This window comes from Akebia trifoliata, chromosome 7 (genome assembly GCF_017979445.1).
Source record: "Akebia trifoliata isolate Shusen 1 chromosome 7, ASM1797944v1, whole genome shotgun sequence".
Taxonomy (NCBI): Eukaryota; Viridiplantae; Streptophyta; class Magnoliopsida; order Ranunculales; family Lardizabalaceae; genus Akebia; species Akebia trifoliata.
In genome coordinates, this window is record NC_141381.1 from 1,566,272 (window position 1) to 1,585,589 (window position 19,318).

The 19,318-nt window shown below is 37.2% G+C and overlaps 1 protein-coding gene, 1 long non-coding RNA gene and 1 pseudogene across 2 annotated transcripts; 1 reads left to right on the top strand and 2 right to left on the bottom strand.

Annotated features, from left to right (window-relative positions):
• Window positions 1-583: 583 nt before the first annotated feature.
• LOC147397903 (kinase-interacting family protein-like) lies at window positions 584-5,596 on the bottom strand. The gene is made up of 3 exons (XM_086446976.1): window positions 5,449-5,596; window positions 3,131-3,293; window positions 584-1,726 (listed from the first exon to the last, which is right to left on the bottom strand). Exons 2-3 carry the CDS (start codon window positions 3,240-3,242, stop codon window positions 756-758), a joined length of 1,083 nt encoding a protein of 360 aa, XP_086303102.1. The 5' UTR covers window positions 3,243-3,293; window positions 5,449-5,596; the 3' UTR covers window positions 584-755.
• A 4,960-nt stretch (window positions 5,597-10,556) lies between these two features.
• On the bottom strand, window positions 10,557-11,485 carry LOC147397904 (uncharacterized). Its single transcript, XR_015180168.1, has 3 exons — window positions 11,384-11,485; window positions 10,955-11,193; window positions 10,557-10,819 (listed from the first exon to the last, which is right to left on the bottom strand). It is a non-coding gene; the product is annotated as an uncharacterized LOC147397904 (long non-coding RNA).
• Window positions 11,486-16,278: 4,793 nt separating this feature from the next.
• LOC147397905 (pentatricopeptide repeat-containing protein At5g66520 pseudogene) lies at window positions 16,279-18,364 on the top strand (annotated as a pseudogene).
• The last annotated feature ends 954 nt before the right edge of the window (window positions 18,365-19,318 follow it).

The following is a 19,318-nucleotide window of genomic DNA, read 5'->3' on the forward strand; positions in this document are numbered from 1 at the left end:
TAGGTATCAGAATTGAACAACGTCATTTTTTTACTGAGATTTAAGACTCGTACTCAATTTTTTGATTTTTTGAACTAGTCGTTTCCAACATATTGAAAAACTCCTCATGTGAGACATCGGTCCTGGATAAGACGAAACACAAAACCGAGTTTTACAACCATGTCACAATCATTAAATCTTTATTTCTACCAATTGCACCTATCTGTTTTTTTTATGAGGGTTGCTATTAGCACCCAACCTTTACTTATTACAAATAAAGATGAGGGAACATGATAATTTTGAATTTAGTACACTGTTCATTTTAATTCCCCAAACATGTTTTTCCAGTGAATTCGTCACTTTGCAGCAATTTTTCCATGTCCATGTCAAGATCACCAATAATTTATGCAGCAATTTTTCCATGTCCATGTCAAGATCACCAATAATTTATTCGTGAATTCGTTCATTATAAAACCGACAAATTCAGCAGGAAAACATGTTTCGGGAAACCCCCTAAAGAGAATAAGTGAATAGTTGAGGATAAGAGTTGGGGTGTCAATAGAAGAGCTATATTTGATAATGTAGAGATTATACTTCCAAGTCATGAAACGAAGCTCATTTGATATATAATTTCAACTGTAGAATGCAACCAGAATTACATCTTACCCTTAGAGCCGTTCGATTAGTAGACACAAAATTACATAGATCACCAAAAAAAAAAACAAAAAGGAAAAAATCTACTAAGCTTAAAGATCAACAATTCTTGTCTATCTGATCTAGCAAGAAACAGATCTCGGATTATAATTGGGCACACAAGTAGAAAACAAATCAAAATTCTTAACTCGGTCCCAAAACCTAGAACTCGAAACCCTCCAACTCTCTCTTGCCTTCTTCACCACAACAGCTTCTTCCTTCAGCTTCTGATTCTCCAGCTTCAGCATCTCAACCTCTAAACAAACATCCAAACCAACAACTTCTCTCTTCTCCTTCTCGTCCTCATCTCTCCTTTCCACCAACTGCTTGTAATACTCTTTGTTCCTCTTCTCCAATCCGTATATCTGTCCTTGAAGATCCTCAATTTTACGACTCAGTAAACAAACCCTATGATCCTCTCTCATCTTCAACACGCACCGAGCCAACTCACTTGCTTTTCTCTTCATCATCACCGATTCAGAAACCAACCCTTTGTTCTCCTCCGCCAATGTCGTCACTCGATACCCTAATCTCGCGTTCTCATTCAAAAGTATCAATCTCTCTGATTCCAAAACATCTAATAAGCTCTTCTGTAACTCCATTTTTCTCGATGATTCGGTGGTACTACGGCCTACAATACCCAATTCGTTAACAAGGATTTCGTAATCGACGGTCTTGATCACTAGTTGTGCAACAAGGGTATCGGAGTCCAGTAGTAGGGTTTGATCTGGTTGTGCTGGGAGGAGTTGTTGGTAGGAGAGACAACTGTCTGCATCGGATTCGCTATGGTGACGATTGTGGTGAGGATCTTGAAACACTTCATCATCATCAATTTCGAAATGGACGGCGGAGATTGAAGATGAGTTGTGGGAATGTTTGATTAGGGTTTGGCAGTAACGGTCGGCTAAACAAAGATAGCCGTTATAGAGGTCTTGGAGGAGATTGAGAAGTAGAGGGCGTTTTCGGTAGTAATTTTCAGCTCGTTCAGCGAAAGAGTCAGAATCGTCTTCTTCTTGCAGGTTAAGTGCCAGAGTTTTCATCTTCTCATCGAGATCTGCGAGTGGTAAAATGACAAAAATAGCCCTGAATAATTAGATAAATTTGAAAAAAGCGGGAGATTTTGAATTATTTGCGATCTCATGGATCCCAGGCCCATTAATTATTATCAAATGGACCCATGTGCAGTCCAACACATCTGACCCACTAATAAAAACGATCTAGACCATAAAACACTAAACTGTCGTTTGTGGCCCTACACGTGTCATTGTCTCAATTATGCAAACAGTCAGAAGTAGTTGTAATCATATTTACCTGGTGGGCCCGATCAAAATGAACCAATGATGATTTTGATGTGTGGATCCATTATAAGTAGGCCCAAAAGAATGATGTGGCACAACGTATACCACAACCAGATGCAGATGGATTGTCGAGATTCAAACATTGTAAATCCCGAGGTAATAAACTCGCATTTAAGTGGAGGTTATGACAAAGACAACTTAACCGTGACCAGATCTCATATCCCCAAGCATATTTTTATTGTACAAAATGGGGAAAGAGACGGATTTATCCATCAAAAGTGTCGAACTACCACACAATTTTACAGATATGTGGAAGGACTAAAATGGTAAAATAAAATTGGGTCTTGTTAAATTGCAATAAATACACTTTGGAAAAGAATAATCTGTGAGAGACTATAAAATGACCAAAATGCCCTTCTTCCCGGTCAAATAAATCAGGTTAAAGTATTGAACCCTTTTCTTTTTTGGGTTGGTGATAGAGGTAAGGGTATTTTGGCCATTGCATTTAGTATCTACTCGTAGACCAAGGTCAACTAATGTATGTCATAGGTTTAATCCTGAATATAACATGTAACCATACCAAAAAGAAAAAGACTTTCTTTCCTAACTTGTTAAGATTTCATATCTTACTTGAGCTCAGATGGATTACGAAATTGGTAAAAATCAAACACCACATCTCAACAACCCTTAATTACCCACAAAAAAACAAAAAGTCCGATTAGCCTTACTAAGTTCGTAAGGATTTCACCCTTACCAAGGGATCCGATGCTTCATGGTTGTAGAGGGCATCATTCTATGTACTTCGAAAGAAAAAAATTTCCCAAAAAGAAAATTATTTTTCAGCATTGAATTTAAATTTTAAGTTTATGAGTTATGTGGAAGTTTGGTAGACATCCATTTTCAAAACCATGGATAAAGCTCAAAAGAAATTGTTTTTTGAAATTTTGTTTGTTGGATCTAAGTTTTTCATAGAAACTTAGGATGGTTCATGGTTGTGGTGTTGGATTTTGCTGATGTGGTGGTAATTTTGAGCAAAACGAACCTTAGTAAGACTTCAAATCTTTACTAAGTAAGGAAAATGTTTCTCTTTGGGGAAGGGGAGGGTTCTGCAATTTAATATATTTTAAACAAGAGAGAGCTGAGAGAGAGAGAGAGAGAACCTGCAAGGGTAGCCTGAAGCCAGGAAGGCCTACTAGTATTACAACTGTAGGAGGTTCGACAAGATTGAGCAGAACCAGACCCACTAACACCTTCAAACACAGTCGTCCTCATCGCTTCTTTCTTCTCCTTTTCTTCCTCTGCTCTCACCCTTCTCTTCTCTGTCTGTCAGTTACGTACATCAAGTAAAAATATATACTAGAAATCAAACCTAAAGTTATACGGAACCAGTTCAACCTTTTTATATGTGAAATTACCAAAAAGGTCATCCTGCCAAAAATAGCTGTACCGTTTTAAAAATGTGAATATTACCAAAACCATAAAAATTTGAATTAAAAAAAGGGTTCTGTTATAGTGCAATAAATACACTTTTGACAATTGGAATCTGAGGGTATTTCGGTACAAAACTGGGCAAAAATAGCCGCTCCATTTAAAAAATGTGAATATTACCAAACCATACAAATATGAATAAAAGAGCAATAAATACACTTTTGACAAATTGGAATCTGAGGATATTTTGGTAAAAACTTAATTTTTTTAGGGTATTTTCGGTACAAAAACCAATTTCCAAAAGTGTATTTATTGCGATTTAACGTGTGCCCTTACGGCACTCGTTAAAAAGACCCATAAAACAATAGTTTTAAAAGCACACCCAAGAACCAATGGATGCTCCGCACACAAAATCGCATAAAATTGCTTTGGGATCTTATAGGGTTTAGTGATTTATACATACTTTTTTAGAACTGTTATTGGCACCCCAACTGTAACTATCACACCCCAATTAAATATCAAAATACACCAACTCAAACATTTGGCCGAAATTATTAACAACTATACAAAACATTAATTATTCAAAAAAATTCAGTAGTAGGTTCTTACAATTAGGATTAGGGAGTTACTATTGGCACCCGAACTTTTACTTACTATTCGCTCTTTTATTTTTAATTGGAACTAATTAGTAAAAGTTGGGGTGCCAATGGCAGCTCTCTCTTTTTGGAGTGTGGTTATGTAATAATTCGAAAAAAAGGAAAAAAATGGTTTTAAAAAAAAAAAAACGTTTTTTATAATTAGGGCACATGTTTAAGTGCAATAAATACACTTTGAAAATTTGAATCTGAGGGCATTTTGGGTACAAAATCAAAATTTCAAAGTGTATTTATTGCAGCTAAACGTGTGCACTGGCACATGTAAACAAAATCCATAGATTAAACGAGGCACAGGGGTATCCAAAGTCATTTGCCACTAAAATTTTTCAAAATACCTGAAACAGACTATTAAATGCAGATATCGAGGAACACGCATAAAATTCTTTGAAATCAAATCAGTCTTTTGTATTTTCTGAATATTGGGCGACTAAACAGCGATAACGAATCCCGAGATTTACATTTCACCGCTACATTAATAAAAAATAATAAACCAATTCTTATTGTCCACATCAAGAGGACACGTCTTCACTCTAATCTAGGTCACAGATGGTCCTCGGTATTCGTACCATAGAACGATCCAACGGTTCAGAACTAAACCCCACATCTCACAGAGCTATTCATTGTAATGTGGAATTAGATGTACGTGGATCTGACGTGTCTAATCACTGAAATAGGGACCACACGTTTTGCCACGTGGATAGTTTCTGGTCAAACTTTATGGAATCAAATTTGCATGAGTGATAAAGTTTTCGTTTTGGCTTAATATGACACGTGGCATGTGATGCAGATCGAATCCGTAGGGATCCGAAAATCACTGACACCTATAAAGATGATTCTGCTGCACTGAAGAAGAATGCTGGACTGTAGCTACAGCAAAACTGTCCAACACATGGGAAACTGAAAGGAGGGTATTTTAGTCATAAAAAATACAGATACCTCAGATCTTCTTCTCAGACCTTATGTGAGCTATTTTGGACCAATTTCACAGAAACCTCCCCAAACTTTTGACAAATTAGCAAGTTAAATAGAAGAAAATTTTCAGTATCTAGACGAACAGCTCTACAAAACGGATCCCGATGATTTTTTTTTCATCTCAGCCGTTACACCTTAGCAAAGTTTTTAAAAAAATTAAAAAAATTCGTAAAAACCCTGCGAATCGATCTATTTCTTTGCAGAGTTAAGTTAAGAGAGAAAATCTAGAAAGAATTTCCGACGATATTTCGTCAGAATTGGAAAAAATCAAACTTAGTTCGAAAATAGTGTCAGATTTCGGCGACTTTCGTTTATAAAACAAACGATGGAAGTATCGCCGGAAATGACAGCAGAACCGGAAAAATTCTTACACTAACCGGAATTTATGCAAAAATGATCAATAAAGTGAGAAAAAGGCATACCAAAGAGGCAACAAGATCTGACGTTCTCGTCTACACGATAGTGAAACTTGTCGTAATGTCGCCGGAGAACATCTGAATCGCCGGAACTTAGCGTTCAAAATGCGAACGTAACGAGAGCGAGCCTTCACAGTTCGTCCTTTAATATTGTACGTGCTTGAACCGTACATGTTTCTGATTGGCAAATCATAAATTGACACGTTAGCTGTCTACTCTTCTGAATTTGAAATTACGGTACTTTGGTCAGCTCGGGAGTACAGTCGTCTCTCATCACCGACTGTTTGTAATATATATTTTTCAATCTCGAGGAAATCCAATAGATTGGAGGAAGAGAGGACAGTTTGTCCTGGTTGATAGTATCACCTTCCATTCAAATTTGCACGGGCGCTTTCTTCGAGAAACGGCGATAGCGATGTGTTAATAGCCATTTATTTAACTTTATTTACTTCATTGCCATCATATATATATATATATATGGGTCCCGTTCGCCACCCTTAGTTTTACCACACACTTTAACAAACGCGTTTTGTCTTACATGGGTTAGAAGTTTCGGAATGAGCTGATTTTTGGTGAGGATGATCTCTATGGTGAGGAGATCATCCTCACCAAAAATCAGCTCATTCCAAATCTTCTAACCCCATCAAAATTGATTTACAAAAAATGGACGGTCCACGATTTTTCAACTTGTAAACATGGGGCTAAACATTTCGGAATGGGCTGATTTTTGGGGAGGATGATCTTCCAATCATAGAGATCATCCTCACCAAAAATCAGCTCATTCCAAAACTTCTAACCCATGTAGGACAAAAAACGTTTGTTAAAGTGTGTGGTAAAACTTAGGGTGCTGAACATTTCCCTATATATATATAGGGAAATGTTCAGCACCCTAAGTTTTACCACACACTTTAACAAACGCGTTTTGTCCTACATGGGTTAGAAGTTTTGGAATGGGCTGATTTTTGGTGAGGATGATCTCTATGGTGAGGAGATCATCCTCACCAAAAATCAGCTCATTCCAAAACTTCTAACCCCATCAAAAATGATTTACAAAAAATGGACGGTCCACGATTTTTCAACTTGTAAACATGGGGCTAAACATTTCGGAATATATATATATATATATGGGAAATGTTCAGCAACAAACATTTTGACAAACATTTTGGCAAACATTTTTCGTGCGTTGGATAACAACAAAATGGGCGGTCAAGATTCAAAAAACGGGTGATCGGATTTAAGTAAGGGATTTTACAGCGCCATCCCTCAAAAATCTGTAAATTAGTACGTCATCCCTGTCTCTTTAAAACCGAAGCAAAAAAACAGAGTCGACAGAACCCTCCTCTCTGTCTCGCTCTCCCTCTCTCTCTCTCTGTCGCCTGAAACCCTCTCTCTCGCTCTTGCTCTCGCATTCTCTCTCGCACGAAACAAGAACTGTTGACCTCGCTGCTGCAACTTCATCGAAGAAACACAAACGCCTTCAACTTCGACCTTGCTGCAACTCCATCTATCTCACGCTCTTGCTGTTCGGATTTCCTCACTGCAACTACCTCGCACGAATGGTTTTCAACTCGACCTCTTCGTGATTTTCCAGCCATGAACCCTAAGGAAAGCTCAACGGCAGGTAAGCACTCTTTTCTCTCTCGCGGTGGGTTTCGATTTCTTGCGATGGGTTTCGATTTCTTGATGTGGTTCTAATGTAATCTTACCCAAATGAAAATACAGATTTGATTTCTTGCAATGGGTTTTTTCTTTTTTTCTCTGAAGAGGAAAGCAGAGAGGAGATCACCTTGATGTAGCTAGAAACATGCCTTTATCCATCTTTGCCATTTGGCACAAAACCCATTCTTATCTAATCTATAGATGATTTAAGCGCATATTTTATGAGGACTTTATTGTGATTCATTTGTGAATATAACAGGGAGGGCATTATTGCTAGTGGAGCAGTTGATGATACTATACGTCTTTTCGTTAAGAACGAAGACGATTTGGTAATCCTCATATCCTTCTTTCTGTCTGCTGACTGTTAGTCTGTAATTACTCTTTATTTTTGCAAATCAACAGTGAATTGCTTGACTCAATCACATAAGCTTGACAAGAGACAGAGAACCCAATGGTCACCTGCTCAACTAGATTATTTTTGAGAGCTGATATTGCCACACCAATTCCAATTTGTAAATCACCAAATAATTGCACACAGTTGGTGTGGAAATAGTAACTCTTATTTTCACTATGCCTTAGTTTCTCATCAAGCAGTACAATAGTTGTATCGACAATTGAAATGCTACCTTAGGATGGTACATTATGCTCCCCCAACTAATAAATTCGGGAAAGACACCCAATAAAAATGTTGAGAATTGAGCTACCTGTTCATCTTTGGGATGCTGTTATATCCCTTTGAGGTATTATTAGAACTAAAGAACTAGTGTTATGATCTACACAAAAAGGAGAACCTAACCAAATATCGGGAATTCAATATGGAATGTAGATGATGAACCTGAAGTCTAGCATGCTTCATGGACTCTACCACACACCTTGCACATAATCCACTTTTTTCATAAATTTATAAGTTTTGTATGGTCTGAAGATCTTAAGCTTTTGATCTACAACACAAACTTGTGAAGTCTTGAACTGCAAAAAGAGATGGTGTTTCTATTCAGCAACTCTTGGAAATTATGGACTCTTGTTGGTGGTTTGACCTCCCTTAACATGTTATGGAGTAGCAGATACAGTGGCAGCTCCATTTCCTCCCCTCTCATTTTTTAGTTGATGTCTTCACGAAATTTTTATCAAGTTACAAAAAAAAATTATTCTCAATTCTGCAGGTTGATGGACCATCCTATAAGTTGCTTCTGAAAAAGGAAAAGGCCCATGACATGGATGTAAATTCAGTGCAATGGAGCTCTAAGGTATGCTGTTCTTTTTGGAAATAATTAGATACTATGGTTTGTAGGGAAGAGTGGGGGATCGGTTGAATGAATCCATACTATTATGTGCAAATTTGAGGTTCGAGCTTCAGATGCATCAATCATAGAGGAGATAGAATCAGTTTTACAAGGGTGGTGTGACGACATTACAGATGGGGGTGTGAAATACATGCCAGAAAATGAAGTAAAGTTGGCAGCAGCTGAGAGGCTAAGGACCTTAATGGAACGTGTTGCATTGCTTAAAGCGGCCCAACCTCCACCCCAATCTCCTAAACTTGATGAAGAATCAGAAGAAGACGTAGATGAAGATAAAATGGAAGAAGAGGAAGGTGGTGATGGAAAGAAGAAAAAGAAGGAAAATGGTGAAGATGATGGAAAGCCCAAGGGGCCTTCAACCCTATCGAAGCTGACTGCAGAGGAAGCTGAGCACCTTGCACTTCAGGCTGTAGTGCTGCAGGAGTGGCATATGCTGTGCAAAGAGAGAGGAACAAAAGTTCATTAATTTTATGCTTTTCTTATGTAAGATTTGATATTGTATTCTTTGTAGTATCTCATTTGGCATTAGGTAGTTGAGGAACCTCTCTGATTGGAGAGGACGCTAATTGTATCCTTTTATTCTTTTTTTTTTGGTTTCTTTATTGTACATCCTGTACCAGGTCTGTGTTTGTTTGTTTTTTTTTTTTCTTTTTCAATTTGATGATGATGATGATTTTGTTGTGAAGGACATGAACAAAAGTGCTTTGTTTGATAAATATTAAAATTAGTTCCTACAAAAGTACAGATCCGATTTTAGTTTCTAGATTATGTGGATATTCTTTTGGAAGATAATGTCCTCACATCTTTTATTCAAGGACTAAAACAGCCTTAGTGTTTGTTTCTAAAGTGTTACTTTAATGATCAAAATATTCAGCTTCTCTAAATTCCAAAATGCTCTTCGGAAGGCTTTCAGCAAACACTACCTTGCATATAATTATTCATTGCCTTTAGCCCAACCTCAACACCACCCTTGTTTGTTTGAGACCAGCTAATTTGCATTTCAACACGTTGAGTCATGTGGGTTCATTACCCTTACCATGAAGGGACCTGCCATACTATTTCTATGGCACACTACATGTCAAGAGTTTGAGACAATGGAGATAGGATTCACATGTCCCCTTGTCATCACAACGACGAACTATAGAGGCCTAGTGTGATAATGCGGTTTTGATGTTTTGGTAATATGTTGTGGTTCTCTGTTGGACTGCTTGATGAACTTGGCATTGGATTGAAGATTTGTTTGTTGGATGATCCATGTTTTTCTTGTGTCATAAAATTGTGGAATGAAAGGGTTGCAGGAACTTAATGATTTAGGGGAGATAACTTGTGCAGGAACTTAAGGGTTGCACCAATACTATGATTACTTCTATTATGCAAATGAAATCCATGCTAATAGAATTTATCTGGATAATTCAAGATGGGCGCTTTACCGTATCAGATAGATCTATTTAGGTGCAAATACCATATCCACATCATATCAATTCGATGAACGTATATGGGTATCGGATATTGCACCCACTGTGAAGTATCTATGTAACATAGGACCAAAGAGATTGCTAGAGGCGAGCCACTGTGGACACAGAACTGAAAGTTTAACCAGGATGAAGTGGAGCCCATTAGAAGAACGTTATTTTATTGAGAAGCAAATCTGCTAAAGAAGGCAAGCTGACAACAAAGTATCACCAACTTGACTACTAATGGAGATTAAAGCCAATGCAGTTTTAATTATCTAAAAAATAAACACAAGGAGGTCAAGTCTTGAACTGTAAGATTAGATAAATGCAATCACAACAACATTTACATCATAACTCAAACTGTCACACTTGGTGAAACAACCTTTCAAATACATACAAATGCAATAAGCGTTGATGCCAAACAATGATCCTTTATAACATAACATCTCAATGAAATTGAGGACAATTATTTCACATCATAGAGTGATAGAGATACCACACGACATCAAGAAATCTGAAATTCCAAAACACCTGGTTGAGAGTGGTTACTAGTTTGAAATTTACTTCCCAGAAAGCCGGGTTGAAAATAACTAACTAACAATCCTACCTGGGTGCACCTAATAATATAAGCTTATACAAAAACCCAAAATGAAAAGCTGACACTACAACTTCAAAATTGATGGACTAAATCCATGCCTAATACACAAATTACGAGGGAACAATTTATTTCCACGGCATGTTAGCCATGCCTTGTTGGTTGTTGTTATTGAAGGCTCCCATGCTTTAGTTGAGGGGGCTGCCAGGACCACCAGATGACTCACTCATGGTCCCTCATGATGGTGTACTACCAGACCCCACCATTCCACCACCACCCGATCCATGCTTTGGCATTGCATAAGAAGGTTCTGATTGGTTTAACTCTGACTCTTTGCGCCCATCAGCAATAAAACTACCCACAACCACCTGAAATGAACCAAGCAGATCAAGTAAGCAAACATATACATGATTTTCCCCAGCACATTTAAGCAAAACATATACACAAAGATAAGTAGAAAGGAAGTAAAAAAGAATAATGCTAAAGTCACCTGAAGATTGTACCTCAAATATCGTGTTCAATATCCAAATGTCCCTTGCCATTCACTGTAAGCTTCTCTACAGTATCATCTGGTAGCACAACAGCTAAACGGCTCTCTAACCCATCTTAAGAGCGATGTTGCACAAATAATTCCATAACTTGAAATGTCATTCCATCATCAAAGCCTTTGTTCCAAAAATTTGGGGGTAAATGCTGAACAAATCTCGTTGCTCCCAAAAAAATTCATTCATTGATGCAAAATCTATTAATAAAGAAAAAGATGGAAGGAACTTTTAAAATCAAAAAACACAACAACTAATCGGAATTTTTTATGTGAAATATTTCACAAATGAAATATTCTCAAATCAGAATAAAAAAACCCTAAATAATTTCGGATTTTTTGTCTTTGTCAAATCGAAACTCAAATTAATACAGTGAGAGAGAGAGAGTACCTGTCTGCGAGGGAGATGGAGTCTTCGTCGGTCGTGTTTCGTCGATGAAGTTGCAGCAGAGAGGTCAGCAGTTCGTGTTTCGTGCGAGAGCGAGAGCGAGAGAGAGGGTTTCAGGGGAGAGCGAGAGCTCGAACGAGAGAGAGAGAGTCTAGAGAGCTCGAGTGAGAGAGAGAGGAGGGTTCTGTGAGAGTGACTGTTTTTTTGCTTCAGTTTTAAAGAGACAAGGAGGACACACTAATTATAGATTTTTGAGGGATGGCGTTGTAAATAATCGCATAATCCCTCACTTAAACCGATCGACTGATGTTTTGAATCTCAACAGCCGATTTGGTTTTTATCCAAAGGTCCCTAAATGTTTGCCAAAATGTTTGTCAAAATGTTTTGTGCCGAACGGGACCCTATATATATATATATATATATATATATATATATATATGGCCAAGTTCAAGGGCCATACGAGAAAACATATAAGAAAACTTTCGACGGTAAATAAAATTTTAAAATATGGGTTAGAAATTTTGGATTGAGCTGATTTTTTGTGAGGATGATCTCTATGATGGGAAGATCATCCAAAAAAAAAAAAAAATCAGCCCAATCTAAAACTTCTAACCCCATTAAAAGTGATTTAGAATGTGGACCGTTGATTTTTTACCAATTTTTATCACTAATTTGTAAATCACTTTTGATGGATTTAGAAGTTTCTGATTGAGCTGATTTTTTGTGAGGATGATCTTCTCATCATAGTGACCATCCTTGCAAAAAATCAGCTCAATCCAAAACTTCTAACCCTTATTTTGAAAAACGAAAGTTTTCTTATATGTTTTCTCATATGGCCCTTGAACCTGACCCATATATATATATATATATATATATATATATATATAGGGAAATGTTCAGCACCCTAAGTTTTACCACACACTTTAACAAACGTTTTTTGTCTTACATGGGTTAGAAGTTTTGGAATGGGTTGATTTTTGGTGAGGATGATCTCTATGATTAGAAGATCATCCTCCCCAAAAATCAGCCCATTCCGAAATGTTTAGCCCCATGTTTACAAGTTGAAAAATTGTGGACCGTCCATTTTTTGTAAATCATTTTTGATGGGGTTAGAAGTTTTGGAATGAGCTGATTTTTGGTGAGGATGATCTCCTCACCATAGAGATCATCCTCACCAAAAATCAGCCCATTCCGAAACTTCTAACCCATATAGGACAAAACGCGTTTGTTAAAGTGTGTGGTAAAACTTAGGGTGCCGAACGGGACCCATATATATATATATGGGGGCGGTTCGCGGGACGTCTTGCAAAACGGTTAGAAAACCGATGCAGCTCAACCGTTAGATTTAGAGTGATTGATGGCTGAGATTTAAATTTTTAACTCGAAAATTACTTTACAGCTGTAAGGATTTCAACATAAATTCTCTAGTTTTTACAAACACCTCCTCAATAAAAAAAAATTATTTATTTAAAAAGACGTCATTCTTCATATTAAAAAAAAAAAACTGATTTGACAGGTGAAATTTTTTTTTATTGAATCCGGCCATCTCTCTCTCTATCAGCTTCTACAGAGAACCAGACCAGCTCTCTCTCTCTCTCTCCATCGGCTTCTACAACGAACCAGACCACATCTCTCTATCGACTTCTACATACATTAAGATCATGGATAAACATTAGAGAAAAACTGTGGGCACACCTCCCTTGACCACAATCTCCTCTGAAATACTTTTCTACAATTACCTAAAGAACTCATCTACAAGACTACAACTTCTACCCACAAAACAATCATCTACAAAAACCAGTGTATCAAGTTGTTCACCCTAATCTCATCTTAGGAGAGAATCTTAGGTTGAAACTAGTCATGCCGTAGATGACGAAATAGGGGGAGAGTTACAAGGCAAAAAAAATCCATTGTGCTTTCTAGGGAATGAACTTCAAATGAGAAAGAGGGGAGTTGAACTACAATCCATACATCTAAACTTGGCTTCATGTTCAGGATGCAAGATGAAACCCTTTGGTTTGATCTACATTTGCAACCCTGCAATAAAATCCTCCACATTTCATGCCCTCATACGCCTAAGACGATGGGTTTGGGGATGGGTTTTGAGAAAAAAAATCTATTTTTTCCCTACAATGCATCATCGAGATTCATTTTCATCCAACGGCTGACATGCTCGTTCGCACACTTCTCTCCCACGAACAAGCGTGGGCTAGCCGGACTCAATAAAAAAACTTTTCATCTGTGAAGTCAGTTTTTTTTTTAAATGGAGAATGATGTCTTTTTAAATAAATAATTTTTTTTTATTGAGGAGGTGTTTGTAAAAATCAGAGAATTTATGTTAAAACCTTTACAGCTGTAAAGTAATTTTCTGAGTTAAAAATTAAATCTCAACCGTCAACTACTCTAGATCTAACGGTTGAGTTACATCAGTTTTCTAACCGTTTTGCAAGACGTCCCGCGAACCGCCCCCTATATATATATCTATGTATGTGTGATCTGACCTAACTCTCACCTTCCAACCTATTCACCAAAATTACGTGGAAATCGAATGGTTGAAAATCAATCATGACATATAAGTGGTTAGGCTCTATTTGATCTTATCATATTGATTTCGAATGCCATAGATTCCTCGAGATTTCATAACTATTCAACATGATAAAATGAATATTTTTTTTTTAAATAAAAAAATTCAATTTTCGGATGTATGATTGCAGAATTTCCTTAAAATTCTATTTTCCACCCATCGTCATCCCCAACCGGGCTTAAGTTGTTATGCTTGTTGGGAATATTAATCGAGAATTTGATGTACCCATCCTTGTTTAATAAAAGAATTTTTTTTTTTAATTTTTTTTTTAAAAGATGAATATTCAAAAAGTAATATCGGATCCTGTTATGGGGAGCTGTTGTGAAGGTTCCACTTTGGGTTGGAACTCCACTGGAACTACTTGTGGATTCGGTAGAGATGTTTGATCTCTGGATTCTAGTGCCAATAGGGACCCCTCGGGGGTTACATTTACTATATTTTGTATTATAGGGGTGATTAACTTCGTCATTCCATTAAATGCTATTTGTTCCTCCGGACGAATGGTGGCACCAATGTGGTACTGGCCAAAATCCTCTGAAAATCAAATTAGCTCTTAGAAAATAGTAATGAACTCTCAATCTCTCAAAAAATGGCCGACACCTTTCCCTTAGGTCTCCTCCTCTATTTATTATGTTCTCCTGAGATCTTCCTAGAATAAAAGTCTTTACATGATCCCTGGTCTTCATTTAGGAATCCCTTACTTTTTGAGGGAGTTATCCAATCTAGGAGGACTCCATACTAATCACGTCATCCTCCTCCAAGATCCTTGGGATATCCCCCAAAATCAAAAGGTCTAAGAGATTTGGTGCTTATATGTAACCCTACTTTGCTCTACTATCTATATACAGAGCATGGTAGGTACTTTATCCCTGCCCATCTGGGTTGAACTTACTTAAGTACCACTAAGCAAAGTAAGACTGCTCTACTTAGTATTGTTTCTCTGCCCATATCTAAATACGTATAGGGTGTATAGGGTTCAGATGCATTACAACTTTTTTACCCACTATATGTATCATTTCAAATAGATTGAAATCTGCCCTGATCCAATTGATAGACGAGCAACTCGAATGGATCAAGTTAGCCTAAAATTCTATCGGTTAAACTAGATTATTCGGTCTATTAGAACTCAGAATTTCAATTTTTTTTTTTTTAACTCTGGATTTTTATTTCTTATAAAAGGACATCAAACCTATTAGATTTTCAAGAACACGAAAAATACTAAAGTCATTAACTTTTGAGTTCTGGAAACCCAAGCAATCTCTCGAACCTCCAAATTATATTTCAAATCTATGAATGTTTGAGAAACCAATTCAATCAACCACAAATGAAAAGTCTATTCGATTTTCCTTATGGAATCGAGTGTTTGTTGTTGGTTCATGGGTATCAAATTGTTTGTTGACTATAATTACAATTCGTAGATTGGGATTGTGAAAATACAAAAGATGTGCGGAATCGAGGCATTGTTAGATCGTTGAATCGGGTTTAGTTAATCAGTCTTGAGCTTACTAACTTTTGTAATCTTGTTTTGATTATAGTACATTGATTTGGTTAAATAAGATTTCGATTTTATAAAAAGAACCTTCCAAACTCATTTAGATTCACTTGATGTAAATTTATATCAGAATAGGAGAACAATCTCTATCTTAATTGAAGAGCTATCAGAGATAAAAGTAAATTTGTTATTTTATAATATCTTTTTTTTTTTAATTATAAAATTATATATTCAATTTTATACAAAGGATATACTAACATCGAAGACTTCATGGGGATGTTGGACGTTGCATTATCCATCAAATTTACTTTTCAATAATACCTCTTCTCATTTTATCTTTTAATAAAAAAGACAAAAGGTCTGTTGATTTTTTATAAAATAAATGTTTGTTTAGATAATAAATATGAAAGGCATTTTAGTCTTTTGATTTAAATATCTTATTTTTTATAGTAAATATTTTTGCAACCAATGCGAATATAAAAACGAATGTATTATGTAAAAGACTAACATATCCTTGTTTTTTTTCACTAAAAAACAAAATAGAGAAAATTATTATTGGGGGAAAAAAAAGTGATAGAGATTGTTAATGTTCCCACAAGGTCTTGGACGTTAGCATTCCCCATATATAACTGATTCAGGTTTGATGCGACCAATTTTTTTGAACTTTAATCTGCCTTTGCTGGATCAAGATCAAGACCCTAAACCTTGTTATTTGAAATGGGCCAGACTCGCTTTAGAGGCCCAACTGACAAGACAGCCCAAAGTAGATCCCACTTGTTTAGCCACGTCAGCTGCCGCGCTTATAAACCCCAGCAACTTAAACCCTAGAACCCCTCAACGGCTAATGTTGCTTCCCTTGTTGGCCAAACATTTGAAATCAAACAAGAGAACACTTTCCCTCTTAGATCAACAATGCATCACCATGAGAGAAATCAAACAAATTCAAAACCATCTCATCGTCTCTGGAACAATTTCAGACCCTTTCGCCGCCGCAAAGATCATAGCTTTCTGCGCGATTTCCAATCGCGGCGATCTCAATTATGCTCATCAACTCTTTCTCCATCTGCCCAATCCCTCTACCTTCATTTGGAACACAATGATGCGAGCTTTCGCTGAGAAAAAACAACCCATTAAAGCCATCTCTCTCTACCAAAAAATGCTCGAAAATGGTCTTTCCCCCAACAATTACACCTTCTCATTTGTCCTCAAAGCTTGTACCAATCTCAATGATGGTTCGTGTGGCGGAGAATTACATTCACAAATCATCAAACTTGGGTGGGAATCGTACGATTTTGTTCAAAATGGTTTGATACATATGTATGCAAATTGCAATTGTGTTGCTTTAGCTCGTAAACTGTTCGACGTAAGTTCAAACCTTGACGTGATTTCGTGGACTGCGATGGTTAATGGGTATGTAAAATTTGGTGAAATTGAAGTTGCCCGGCAACTATTTGATCAAATGCCTGAAAAAAATGCAGTTTCTTGGAGTGCCATGATCACTGGTTATGCCCAAGTGGGTATGTTCAAAGTCACTCTAGAGCTTTTTAATGAGATGCAAATTTCCGGAATCCAACCTAATCATGCCGGCATTGTTGGGGCACTCTCTGCGTGTGGGTTTCTTGGGGCTCTTGATCAAGGAAGATGGATTCATGCTTATGTCGATAAGAATGGAATCGAATTGGATAGAATATTGGGTACCGCGCTTATAGACATGTATTCGAAATGTGGAAGCATAGAAACGGCTCTTCAAGTATTTCATGAGATGCCCGAGAGAGATTTATTTGCTTTTACTTCTATGATTTCAGGACTAGCGAATCATGGTCGGAGTGGAAGTGCGATCGAGTTGTTCGTTAAGATGCAAGAAGAAGGTGTTAAACCGAATGAGGTCACATTTATATGTGTCCTAAGTGCGTGTAGTCGAATGGGGTTGGTAGAAGAAGGGTTGAGATTCTTCAAAAGTATGAGTGGAGTTTACGGGATTGATCCGGGGGTCGAGCACTATGGTTGCTTGGTGGATCTATTGGGGCGAGCGGGGATGCTCGAAGAGGCGAAGAGAGTGGTGAGAGAGATGCCAATGGAACCCGACTCGTATGTTTTGGGCGCATTGCTCAATGCATGTAGAATGCATGGGGATGTTGAATTGGGTAAAGAAACGGTTGAGAGCTTTGTGGAGCGGAGTCTTGATCATGGTGGGGTTCATGTTCTTCTTTCGAACTTGTTTGCCACAGATAACAGATGGGATGATGTGGCGAAGGTGAGGAAGGAGATGGAAAACAAGAAGGTAAGGAAAGTACCTGGTTGTAGCTTGATCGAAGTCGATGGTATGGTTTGTGAATTTGTTGCTGGAGATAGATCACATTATCTTATGGAAGACATTATGTTGGTATTGCTTGTGATTGACAAGCAATCAAAGTCGTTTGGCTTTGATGATGATATAGTTACTGAGCAAATCTCCTCGTAACAGAGGGGTGGTGCTCCATTGTTAATTCTCATGGGGAAGGAGTTTCTCTTGAAGCCAATTATGTTGTGGTTGGAGTGCCTGTGAGATGTCCAGTATTCTTATTGGGCATGGGCCTCAAGAGGCAAAATAGTAACAAAGAGGACCTTTTCCAAAGTAGAGTGGGTTTGGGGCAGTGCCTCTGAGGTGAATTTTTTTGGGCATATATATGTATATTTGCGGTAGGGTTTTGATGTTTTTTTGTTTTGTGAGGTTCGTTGCGACTGAGAGAAGTCAGAGAGAGTAATTTTTATTGTTGATAGTAGATTTTTCTCCCTCTCTTCTGTGGATGTAGGCAATTTGCCGAACCACATAAAACTTGTGTTCTTTGTGTGTTTGTTTTCTTCTTTATTTTTGCTCTTGCTACACTTCCGCACAACACGAAGCCCGTGGGATGCTTGACCTACAAAATTAACACTAATTTAGAGAGAAGTAGCCTAGTTATACAACTTAGAGTTATTTATGTTGTTTTTTTAAAAATTGTTATAAAGAAATCTAAGATACGGGTGTTAAATTAAAGAAAAAAGATAGAAAGAAAGAACACTCATGCATCAAAGTGGGAATAGGAAGAATATGCCGTACCATCTAATTTGTTTTTTGAATGTATAGGAGAAGAGATGGGATGGCGGGGCTGGAGATAGTTTCTGATTCTTTCAAATCAATGATAATTATATAATGAAAACTTAGGTAATACAGTCGCATCTAGTTTTTGAAAATTCATCGGCATCGTTCAAGGATTTCACAATTGGATGTAGAACCCATTTCACATGATGGGAGTGACTGGATCATCCCCATGAGTGGCATTGAACTTTTCTTGAGTTACTCTCTGAAGCATTTAAAACTCGTGGTCACGTTCTTTAGAGATTTTTCGGATCCACTATTTGTCGTGTTCTTTACAAAGATCTCGGCTTTTGATCTATTGTTGGTCTTTCAGTCTGATTGGATTTAAAGGCCTCATATTAATGATTTTGTATTCATAAGGTGGTAAATTATGAGAGCTTCTATCGCCACCCAAAGATGCGTGCTCCCTCTTTGGTGATTTACATATGAATTGGGGTGGCATTAGCAAAAGTTGGTGTCACATTCGCATTTGTTTATTTGCAGTAGCAAATAAGAGTTACAAAAGCCATTCCATCTGTTACATCTGACGTTACGATGAAAATCTTCTACAAATCAAGAAAAAAAAAATTAGTGGTGATTTTCATAGTTACTGTTGATGTATTCATCTTACTCCGTTTAACCATCACACAATAGTTTCTATTAGTATGGGAAGATCCCTTTTGGAAAATATTATTCGTTCTTTAAAACATGTTCTATGAAAAGAGGTCAAAAATGATATTCACAGAAAAAGAGAGAAAAAAGAAA

Bases quoted from the DNA above. Each gene is read 5' to 3' on its own strand.
- LOC147397903 (XM_086446976.1), bottom strand. From the start codon at position 3,242: ATGAGGACGACTGTGTTTGAAGGTGTTAGTGGGTCTGGTTCTGCTCAA. The intron at 1,727-3,130 runs GTTCTCTCTCTC...TACCACTCGCAG, and splicing joins GCTTCAGGCTACCCTTGCAG to ATCTCGATGAGAAGATGAAA.